The sequence below is a fragment of the Excalfactoria chinensis genome, chromosome 16 (assembly GCF_039878825.1).
Source record: "Excalfactoria chinensis isolate bCotChi1 chromosome 16, bCotChi1.hap2, whole genome shotgun sequence".
NCBI classification, from domain to species: Eukaryota; Metazoa; Chordata; class Aves; order Galliformes; family Phasianidae; genus Excalfactoria; species Excalfactoria chinensis.
Window position 1 is genome coordinate 1488252 of NC_092840.1, and position 10535 is coordinate 1498786.

The 10535-nt window shown below is 61.8% G+C and overlaps 2 protein-coding genes across 6 annotated transcripts; one reads left to right on the forward strand and one right to left on the reverse strand.

Moving 5' to 3' along the window:
• The first annotated feature begins 136 nt into the window (after nucleotides 1–136).
• On the forward strand, nucleotides 137–5507 carry RFC5 (replication factor C subunit 5). 5 transcript variants are annotated; one of them, XM_072351074.1, is made up of 12 exons: nucleotides 137–267; nucleotides 2284–2422; nucleotides 2970–3034; nucleotides 3504–3640; nucleotides 3727–3806; nucleotides 4058–4131; nucleotides 4231–4390; nucleotides 4462–4543; nucleotides 4618–4747; nucleotides 4927–5004; nucleotides 5080–5134; nucleotides 5281–5507. In XM_072351074.1, exons 4-12 carry the CDS (start codon nucleotides 3629–3631, stop codon nucleotides 5375–5377), a joined length of 768 nt encoding a protein of 255 aa, XP_072207175.1. In that variant the 5' UTR covers nucleotides 137–267; nucleotides 2284–2422; nucleotides 2970–3034; nucleotides 3504–3628; the 3' UTR covers nucleotides 5378–5507. The 5 variants fall into 5 exon arrangements, with proteins under 5 accessions (XP_072207175.1, XP_072207176.1, XP_072207177.1 ...); XM_072351075.1 differs by lacking the exon at nucleotides 137–267 and adding an exon at nucleotides 1859–1974; XM_072351073.1 differs by lacking the exons at nucleotides 137–267; nucleotides 2284–2422 and adding an exon at nucleotides 2761–2856.
• On the reverse strand, nucleotides 5459–10163 carry WSB2 (WD repeat and SOCS box containing 2). The gene is made up of 9 exons (XM_072351070.1): nucleotides 10024–10163; nucleotides 9704–9875; nucleotides 9405–9622; nucleotides 9127–9258; nucleotides 8375–8475; nucleotides 8067–8239; nucleotides 7846–7959; nucleotides 7295–7402; nucleotides 5459–7121 (listed from the first exon to the last, which is right to left on the reverse strand). Exons 1-9 carry the CDS (start codon nucleotides 10037–10039, stop codon nucleotides 6959–6961), a joined length of 1197 nt encoding a protein of 398 aa, XP_072207171.1. The 5' UTR covers nucleotides 10040–10163; the 3' UTR covers nucleotides 5459–6958.
• Nucleotides 10164–10535: the final 372 nt, after the last annotated feature.

The window sequence follows — 10535 nt, forward strand, 5'->3', positions numbered from 1 at the left end:
CCCCCCCCCCTTGGCCGCCCACCCCCCCGCCCCCCCCCCAGCCCGCGGCTCAGCCCCGCCGGGGCCCGGCCCGCAGCATCGCCCCGCCGTGCCCACCGCCCGTCCGTGCGGCCGCCTCTCCCCCCCCCTCCTCCGGGCGCGGCGGGGCGGGGGCGGGGGCGGCGCGCTCCGGGAGCGCGGGGCCGCGCGTTGGATGCGCGCCGCTCCGCACCGCACCGCACCGAGAGGAGAGCGCGGCGCTGAGAGACGGGAGCGGCGGAGGGAGCGGTGGGGAGGGGAGCTGCAGAGGATGGGAGGAGGAGCGGGGCAGGGGGGGCCGACGGGGCGTTGAGGGGCAATGGGGTGAGGAGGATATTGGGGGGCCTATGGGGTGGTGGGAGGCTTTGGGGTAAAGAGGGTTGGAGGATAATGCGGGGCGACGGGGAGAGGCTGGAGGGTAAGGGGATCTGTGGGGCTGTGGGGAGCTGGGGAGGGGTGGGATGCCATTGAGTAGGGGGCTATGGGGTCATGGGGAGGGTACTGGGTAATGGGGGGCTATGGGGTAATATTGGGGTTATGGGGTGTTGGGGAGCTATTGGATAGTGGGGGGCAATGGGGAAACGGGGGTTGAGATGTAGTGGGGGGCTATGGGATATTGGGGGGGTGGAGGCTAATGGGGGGCTATGGGGTAACAGGTGTCTGTACGGTAATGGATGGCTATGAGGTAATGTGGGGGACTGTGGGATCACAGTGCCATGGGGGCCTATGGTACAGTGTGGGACCCCAATGCAGTGGGGTGTCCTGGTGCAACAGGGGGTCCTGGTGCAATTGATGGGGGGGTTCTGGTGGGCACGGTAGGGATGGGCTGGGGGGGCGGGGGGCAGGATTAGGGATCTCAGAGGTCTTTTTCTTCCTTCCAGGGGTAAGGTGTGAGCATTTGCTGCTCGTGGGCAGTTTGTGAAGGCAAATATTGAAATATTGCCTGGGTCTGAACTGCAGTGCGATTTCTGTCACTGACTAAGGGAAAAACAAAACACTGGGACATGTTATCTCCTGATGGCTCCTGTTGTTAATGGGGATTTTCAGTAACCATCACAGAGATAACAGGGCACGGCTCTCTGTGCTCAGATGTTGTTTCCCATAACACCCATCTGTACTGGATGCTGTACGTGGGTGCTGTACTCTCAGGAAGGGAAGGGTGGGATGGGGTGGTCCCATGTGGCACAGAATGTCCTGCTGTGTGCCCTTTAGAAATGGGTGGGAGGGGAGTGGGATGGGGGTGGGAATGGGATGGTGTGAAGTGGATATGGAATGGAGGTGGGATGGGGATGGGATGGGGATGGAGACGGGGGTGGAGACGGGGGTGGGATGGGGATGGAGATGGGGGTGAAGATGGGAATGGGATGGGGGTGGGGATGGGGATGGGATGGGGATGGAGATGGGGATGGAGATAGAACAGGATTGGGGTGGGGATGGGATTGGGATGAGAATGGGGATGGGGATAGAGATGTGGTGATGTAGGGTGGGAATGGAGATGGGTTGAAATAAGGATGGGATGGGATGGGATGGGATGGGATGGGATGGGATGGGATGGGATGGGATGGGATGGGATGGGATGGGATGGGGATGAGGATAGGATGGAATTGAGATGATGTCAGCACAAAACCATGACAGATGAGAATGGGGATGGGGATAGGGATGGGATTGGGATGAGAATGGAGATGGGGATAGGGATGGGGTGATGTGGGGTGGGGATGGAGATGGGTTGAAATAAGGATGGGGATGAGATGGGATGAAATGAGGATGAAATGGGATGGGATGGGGATGAGGATAGGATGGGATTGGGGTGGGATAGGGTCGGGGGTGGGATTGGAATGAAATGGGGATGAGATGGAGTTGGGGGTGGGGATGGATGGGGGTCAGATAGAGATGGGGATGGAGTAGAGTAGAGTAGAATAGCCTGGAACACAACACAACAGAACGCAGGGCATGCAGGTAGGTCAGAATGTGAGAGCCCGCAGAGATCTGCCCACACCAGCTCAGTGGGGGCTGCGTGCTGAAGGTGGCAGGAGCAGGCCTGGGACCAGCAGCCCTGTGCCTTCCTATTGTACCATCTTGGACAGCTTGAATTATTCATTTCCTTCTTTATCGGCGTCTGGATTTCGTAAATGGGCTAGATGTGTGCATTGTTACTCAGCAACATCAACCGCTTCATTTCTTAACCAGAAGTTGTGTTCAGCACAATCAGTTTATATAAAATGTAGCTTGTAATTACTTCATTCAGCCCGGCTGCTCTTCCTGCAGGGCTGTGGGAGCAGAGCCCCCCCCAGGCCCAGTGCTGCAGGGAGTGGAAGGGGCTGCTGGTCTGAGCCACTCTACTGGGAGACAGCGCTCCTCAATCAGTGTGCACCGACAGAACGGAGTGGGGATGGAGCAGCCCAAGGTGAGGAGGATGCCGGCACCACCCATGAGATAAATGACACTCCATAATGGGCAAACGGTGCAGCTCAGCCTGGGCTCCGCGCCCTTTAATTACGGGGCAGGGGGAGGAAATGCCTGGGAAAACAGACGCTGCGCCACGAGGCGCCACGAGAGAGGGAAGAACCGAGAGTGGAGAACCGAGAGGGGACACCCGCTTCGCTTCGGCGCTGCCCAAACCCAGCGCAGACCGGCGCGCCGCCGAGCTCAGCGCGGCCGCACCTTCGCGCTCCCGCCACCAGCGGCGCGCCACCCCGTTCCCGCGCCCACAGCCCCGGTTCCCGCGCTCCGCCCCCTCCAGGCCCCGCCTCCTCGCCGCGGTTCCCGCGCTCCCTCCCCTCTCGCGAGGCCGCGCGCGCGCCGGGCCATGGCGGGGCCGTGCGGGAGGAACCTGCCGTGGTGCGGAACGGGACGGGGGGGCGCGGGGCGGGGGTCGGTGCTGGGGTCGGTGCTGCGCCGTGCCCGCAGTGCTGAGCGCTGTGCCCCGCAGTGCTGAGCGCTGTGCCCCGCAGGGTGGAGAAGTACCGGCCGCGGGCGCTGTCGGAGCTGGTGTCGCACCGGGACATCCTCGGCACCAGTGAGTGGCGGGACCCCGCGAACCGGATGTTCGGAGCCCCCCCGGCCCCTGCGCCCCCTCCCCGCCTCGTGCCCCCTCCCACGTACCCCTGCTCCTCCCCACGCCCCTGTGCCCCCTCCTGTGCCCCCTCCCAGTTCCGTGCCCCCACCCAGCCCCTGGACCCTCCCATGTCCCTCCAACCCCTTCTGCACCCAGTCCCCTGTAACACCCCCACGTCCCTTAATTCCCCGTGCCCTCTCCCAAGCCGCTATGACCCTGCCATTGCCCTCCCCATTGCCATCCCCAAAACTCTGAGCCCCCCCAAGCCACTGCACCCCCCAATCCCCTATGCCCTCCATGCCCCTATACCCCTATACCCGCATGCCAAGGCCCCATACTCCCAGCCACATCCCTGTGCCCTCTGATCCCCTGTGAGCCCCATAAGGCCCCATGTCCCCCATGTCCCCCAAGTCCCCGTGCCCTCCCCCAGTCCAGCGGTTCATCACTGAGGACCGGCTGCCCCACCTCCTGCTCTATGGCCCCCCCGGCACCGGGAAGACCTCCACCATCCTGGCATGTGCACGGCAGCTCTACCGCGAGAGGGAGTTCAGCTCTATGGTGCTGGAGGTACGAGGGGGGTCCTGGGGGTGGGGGGGGCACCCACCCAGCTTTGGAGCCACGCGCCCCCCCCATCACCACCTCCATCCCTGCAGCTGAATGCATCAGATGACCGCGGCATCGACATCGTGCGAGGGCCCATCCTGAGCTTTGCCAGCACCAGGACCATCTTCAAGTGGGTGGGGGGCACCTGGGTGGAAAGGGGAGGAGGAGGAGGATGCAGGGGGGAGGGATAAGGATAAGGATAAGGAGATGAGGACAGCAGTATGGGGACAGCAGGGTGGCAGGGATGCCGGCCCAAAGGGGAAAGGAGTGCACAGAGTATTCCCACACTGGGAAGTAAGATCTCTATGTGCCGTTATTCCCAGCCCTGCAGCCTCCGAGGGGCGGCTGGCAGCAAAACTCCCTCATCTCGTTCTGTCCCAGGAAAGGCTTCAAGCTCGTCATCCTGGATGAAGCTGACGCCATGACACAGGATGCACAGAACGCTCTGCGTCGAGGTCAGGGCTGAGGGGGGGGCACTCCTGCTGCTCCCTCATCACACGGGGCTGCAGACACGGGCACGGCTCCAGCCTCCCCCCCCCCTTCTTCTTATGCAGTGATTGAGAAGTTCACCGAGAACACGCGCTTCTGCCTCATCTGCAACTACCTCTCCAAGATCATCCCCGCGCTGCAGTCCCGCTGCACCCGCTTCCGCTTCGGGCCCCTCACCCCAGAGCTGATGGTGCCTCGGCTGCAGCACGTCATCCAGGAGGAGGGGTGAGATGGGGGCCCCGTTGCGCCCTGCTCCCCCCCAGGGCCAGGCGTTGCAGCCCCATCTCCCACCACAGGGTGGACGTGAGTGAGGACGGGATGAAGGCGCTGGTGACGCTCTCGAGCGGTGACATGCGCAGAGCCCTCAACATCCTGCAGGTACCATTTGCCACCACCTGCCCCACAACCGGCCCATGGGCAGAGAGCTCTTCCTCCCTCCTCCTCTCCCTCAGAGCACCTCCATGGCCTTCGGGAAGGTGACAGAGGAGAACGTGTACACCTGCACAGGACACCCCCTCAAGGCCGACATCGCCAACATCCTCGACTGGATGCTCAACCAGAACTTCTCCGCTGCCTACCACAGTATCCTTTGTCCCCCTGCTTTGGGTTTAAGCCCCGTTGCCATAACTGCTCCTTATTGCCTCCTGCTCTGGCAGGGGTTGGGTGGGTTCATGATGCTCTCTGGGAAGGGTCCCACTCCCTGCTGGGGTGTTGGGTGGTGCAGGGGACGTATGAGGAGCCCCTTCACTCGCTGCCATCAGAAATCATGGAGCTGAAGACACTGAAGGGCCTGGCTCTGCAGGACATCCTCACCGAGATCCACCTCTTTGTGCACAGAGGTGGGGGTCCGTGGGGCTGGCTCCCAGCACACTGCCTCCAGCTCCGCACTGATTCACATCACTTTCTCCCTGCAGTTGATTTCCCACCCTCAGTCCGCATCCAGCTGCTGATCAAGATGGCAGACATTGAGTGAGTAAACGTTTTGGGGTGCTGCTCCCCTAACGTGCCGTGCCTGCTCCGTGCTGCTGCTGGGAGACACATCCCTGGTGCACATCCGTGTGCTGTCTGCTCCACCAAGCTGCACGTAGCTGAACTGACTGTGCCTCCTGCTGCAGGTACCGGCTGGCTGCAGGCACCAGCGAGAAGCTGCAGCTGAGCTCCCTCATCGCAGCATTCCAGGACACCAGGGACCTGATTGTGGCCGAAGCATGAGTCGGGCTGGGGCTGGCCCAGGTCTGCTCTGTGTACTTTGTGGTTCCTTCCCGCACGCAGCCCAAGGGACAAAAGACGGGCAGCATTGCATCTATGCTTCATTGGGAAATACAAACATCTCTGAAGGCAAGCAGGTTGTTGCAGTTGTCTTTTGTTCCCTCTCCCCCTATCGCAGTGGCACAAAGGAGCAAGTGGAGCCTCCCCCCGTGCCTGCATCCCATTGCAAACAGCTCCTGGCTTGAGCTTTGGGTCCACACTGCTCGCAACAGCACAAGGGGAAGAGCTCCAAGTACAACCCAGCCAACCTTGTGGAGCTCAGCACAGCTTAACCACGCTGCTGGTGGGCAGTGGAGCAGCTGTCACACCCACACGGGCTGCAGCTCTCCTGGGGCCCTCCTGTGCAGGGCAGCACCGCCCCAGTGCTCTCATGCTGAGGAAAACAAACGTGGCAGGCTGGGGCTGAGGTTTGTGCTGCCCTGTTGCTCAGGCAGCAAGGCAGGGAGGCTGCACTGGAACAGAGCAGTTCCGTGCAGTGACAGCCCCTGTGACAATGGTAGTATGTGGGTTTGTAGGTCACATTGCTTCCTGAAGCACTAAGGAAACACCAGCTCTGTAGGCTTAACTGCTTGCAAAGGAAAGCGTCCCAGGGTGCAGCTCTGAAGACATTCCCCAGCTTCTCCACCAGCTGGGGTCAGCCCAGGGCTCTTGCACAGTCTGGTAACACACAGGGGATGCTGCACATGCTGTCCCTGCAGCCACCAGCTCAGCTGCAGCAAGCCACACACACGAGCCCACTGCATGCACAGCACAGCAGGTCTGCACGCCACCAGCGAGCTGCTCGGTGCCAAGTCCTACAGGCAGGCGTGGGGGTGGGAAAAGCAACTGAGGAATGAAAGCAGGGGGCTGCACGAAGCCGTGTCCTGCTCTCACAGTTCCACACGAGGATGGATCCTCCCCAGCACCCACCACTGCCCATCTGCTGCTCTGACTGACTCAGAGCTGCAGCACAGGAGGGCTGGGGGCCCTGAGCCCCATCCAGGCCTCCCCAGTTCACCTCTACGAGCAACGAGGGAAGGTGTGAGGAATCATCTTTTATTCTGTCATTGCTGTCATTCAGCCTGCAGAGACTGGCTCAGGTTTATCAAGCCCAGACCCTGAGAACAGCAGAGCCCACATCCCTCCAGGAACCGAGGTATGGGCTGCTCCTGGCACAGGGTGCTGTTATCAGGGATGGCTGCGGCCCCAAATTCGTACTGACAAACACTGCTCAGACTGCAGCTGCTGGTCTTCACCCCACAACATTGCACTTGGAAGCAAAAGCACCTCACCCATAACTTGCAGATAGCAGGGGGACAGGGGGACCAGAGCCATCCCCAGGTTGTGCCGTGCCCCTTGCACTCTGCAAGCATTTTTGCTGGGTTCTAGTATTATTACACAAGAAAATACCTCCACGTTCACAGACGGCCCCAAAACGAGGGGAACAACAGTCCTGCCCCACAGCTCACAAGCCAGCGGTGCTTTGTGGGGCAGCCAGCCCTACCACAAGGCAGAGGGGCTTCTCACCTCCGTGTCTCTGCTACCTCAGAAGGTCCGGTAGGTGAGGAACTCCTTCAGCTTCTTGGGGATGGGGAGCGCCAGGACCTGGTACGTGGTCAGGAAGGTGCGCAGGGCTTTGCGGCACAAGTGCTTGAGTGACGAGAGGACTCTTGGAGCAGTCCAGAACTGGACGTGGCCATCTCTGGTCCTGCAATGAGACCCAAACAGGCTTTGAGCAAACACCCAACACCACGCAGAGAGAAGAAAGCACAATCATAGCCCCAAATATTCCGAGCATGCAATAACTCCACATGTTCCCCATCCCAGCTCCTGCTCCCAGGCTGGTTTCCCTGCAGCCTTTCCCCCAGCAGACATACGCACCCTGTGGCAATGAAGCCGCCGTGAGGGAAGTACATGCAGCATAAACCATTTGTCATGGGAGCAAACGCCACTGGAGATCGCAGCTCCAGCGCCCAGATCCTCAGGAGCCTAAGGAGAAAAGGACACGATGCCAGGCAGTGCCTGCAGCTAAAATGAAGCTTCTGGGGCCACCTGAATGCACATCATGGGGAAAAGGGTTTTCCATTATGGTCCTAGAGCCCCCCCCTCCCCCCCAACATGACATCTCAGCAGCAAGGCAGAAGCATTAGCTCCTGCAGAATTGAGCTGGATGACAGACCAAGTGACTGTGCTGAGGGCACAGCAGGGGTGGGACAGCACAGCACACAGGTGCAAGCCCACATCCATTGCTCAGGTAGGTGACAAGGCCCTGATCTTGCTGCTCCTTGCACAAACAGGGCTCTGGGTGCAGCGGTCTCTTTGACACGTGAAGTCTGCTCCCCACTAGGATGCCCCAAGCCCCTGGTGCACATTGGTGTGTCCTCTTTGGATCCTCCTTCCCACTGGAAACCTCAAAAGGGAATTCAACTCACCTGTCATCTGCCACCGTGGCCAGGTACAGGCCCTCTGGGGAGAAGCAGACCGACCGCAGGGAGCTGGTGTGGACATCACTTCTATGCTCCAGTGCTGAGTGCAAGGGGACGTGGCTGTACAGGGGGGAAAACAGGCCCAGGCCACGCTCAACCCCACCGCACTCCATAGCACCACTATGTCTCTCCCCACTGCGAGGTCCCCACAGCCCCCAGCTCCGTACCGCAGAGTCCTCAGTTGCTCCCCGGTGTAGGGGTCCCACATGATAACACAGGTGTCGTATGAGGCAGTGACGAGGAGCGCTGAGTCTGGTGAGAAGTCACACGACACCACGCTGCTCTGGTGCCCCTCCAGCTTGCGGATGAGCGTGTAGGACCGCATACTCCACAGCAGTGCCTGTGGGGCACAGGGGAGCTGAAGCTGGGTATGCTCCAGGGGTTGGCTCTCACCTTCCCCTTCTTGCATGGGGAGCGCACAGGGAACGCAGGGTCCAGTGGGAAACAGGACTGGCTCCTCCCTGTTGGGACTCACCGACTTCTCTCCAGCAGCTGAGCAGAGCATGCTGCAGTCAGGGGAGATGGAGCAGCAATAGACCCACTGCACGTGGCCAGTCAGCACCTGCACCTGCCGCCCTGGGACAGCAGACACCGAGTCAGGAGGGACAGAGCTGCTTCCTGCCTCACCTGCTCACCCAGCTCTGCTCCAGAGAGGGAAAAGGCATGCAGGGCGAGGGGATTCCCTGAGCACACCCACGTGCTCTATTGCAGTACTGGAAGAGAGCTTATAGAAAAGATGGAGACTAGCTTTCTATACAGGCAGGCAGTGATTAGAGTAGTGGGAAGGGTTTTAAACTAAAAGGGGAGATTTAGGTGAGATGTTAGGAGGAAATTCACTACGCAGAGGATGGTGAGGTGCTGACCCAGACCGTCCTGAGAGCTGTGGGTATCCCCATCCCTGGCGGTGCTCAAGGCCATGGATGGACCCTGATTTGGTGGGGGGCAGCCAGCCCAGGGCAGGGGCTGGGGGGGCTGTGAGGTCCCTTCCAAGCCAACCATTCTGTGATTCTATTTGCAACCCCTTCCTGCAGCTCTCAGCTCCTGCCTGGGAGCAAAGCCCCTGCTGCTGTGTCCCAGAATGCTCACTTCTGCCCCAAATACCACCCCAGACCCCTCTCCCACTGTCTCCCCTTCCAAGGTGGTTTTGTGCCCTTTCCTTGCCCATAGCAAGGTACAAGCCTCAGAAAGGGGTGACTGAGCACCAGGGCTATCCCCACTCTCTCCTACCATCCCTGTTGAGGTCCCAGACGCGCAGGGTCCTGTCCCGCGATGCCGACACCAGGATGAGGCTTCCATTGGGAGCAAAGCTCAGATCCCTGACAACATCCTGGTGCCCCAGAAGGCTGAAGAGAAGATGTCCTGTGGAGAGCAGCCACGTCAACCCCCCTCACACCCACACTCTGCTTGGGACGGGGCGGCAGCCCAGGCAATACTTAGGGAAGGACAGAGCAGAGATCTCCACCCAAGCACACAGTGCATTCTGACCTCACCCCAGCACAGCTCACCTGTCTGCACCTCCCACACCTTGATCTGCCCATCGTTGAGGCCGGTGGCCAACACCTGGCAGCACAGCCCCGCCGCCCCATCAGGGTGCCGTGGGGTCGGCCAGGCGCTGAAGGCCAGGCCCCACACAATCTGCCCGCATTCCAGCGTCTTCTCCTTGGCTCCCACTCGGCTCCGCTTGGTCTCGGCTTTGTGGCTCTTGCGCTCCGCAGCCCTGCAGCTGCAGGGAAACGGCAGAGGGGCGATGGGCGAAGGGCACGGGGCCGTCAGCTCACCCGGCGGCACTGCCGGCACTACTCACAGCTCAGCCTCCTGCAGCGGCCACGGGATCAGCTTGACCAGGCAGTGACCCTGCGACCAGGCGAACCAGGCGCCGTCGGAGGAGAAGGCCACGCTCCACGTCTCACAGCTCGACTTCCAGTCGTACTGCTGGGGCCGGCCCGGCTTCAGCTCCGCCAGCAGCACGGGCTCCTCTGGGCAGAGGGAGAGCGGGTCACCGCCGGGCTCGGGCCTCACCTGGGCCCGAGGCCCGAACCGGGCCAGGGTTCGAACCGGGCTCGGGGCCCGGCCTGTCCCCGCGCCCACCCCATCCAGGCCGCTCCTCCCGCCCCAAGGCCTTACCTGCGCTCGGCTTCATGGCGGCCCGCCCGCCCCGGGGAGGCCTGCGGGGCTGGGCGCGGCCTCCCCGGCCCTCGGAGGCACCGGGCCGCACCGAGCCCCGCCGACCGCCTCCGCCTCCCTCCGCCGGGCCCGCCCCGCTCTGGGCGGGGGCTGCGATACGGAACGGCCGCCGTGGCCCGGCTGTCGGCACCGCCCCGCGGGGAGGTGGGCCTGGGAGCCGGGCTGGCACTGAGGGGAGCAGGCGCCTACAAAGTGACCCCTCTGGCAACGCAGTGCCCATAGGGGGACACGGCACGGCAGTGACACCTGAGGACCCGGCTCCCGTATGGGGACACCTTCGGACAGTGCCACTTGGCGGTGCCACGCTGGCACCCACCTTCTAAATGGGGACGCCCCCAGCAGGGACACCCCAGGAACCCGGTGCCCATCTGAGCACCCCATGTGGCAGCAGCACGCAGAGGATGCAGCACCCATATGGGACACCCAGTGCCACTGCTCGTACCCAGCACAGC

Bases quoted from the DNA above. Each gene is read 5' to 3' on its own strand.
- RFC5 (XM_072351071.1), top strand. From the start codon at position 2,825: ATGGCGGGGCCGTGCGGGAGGAACCTGCCGTG. The intron at 4,544-4,617 runs GTACCATTTGCC...CCTCTCCCTCAG, and splicing joins GAGCCCTCAACATCCTGCAG to AGCACCTCCATGGCCTTCGG. The intron at 5,135-5,280 runs GTGAGTAAACGT...CTCCTGCTGCAG, and splicing joins ATCAAGATGGCAGACATTGA to GTACCGGCTGGCTGCAGGCA.
- WSB2 (XM_072351070.1), bottom strand. The intron at 8,476-9,126 runs GTAGGAGAGAGT...CTGCTGTCCCAG, and splicing joins CTGGGACCTCAACAGGGATG to GGCGGCAGGTGCAGGTGCTG. The intron at 7,403-7,845 runs GTGAGTTGAATT...TTTTCTCCTTAG, and splicing joins GCCACGGTGGCAGATGACAG to GCTCCTGAGGATCTGGGCGC.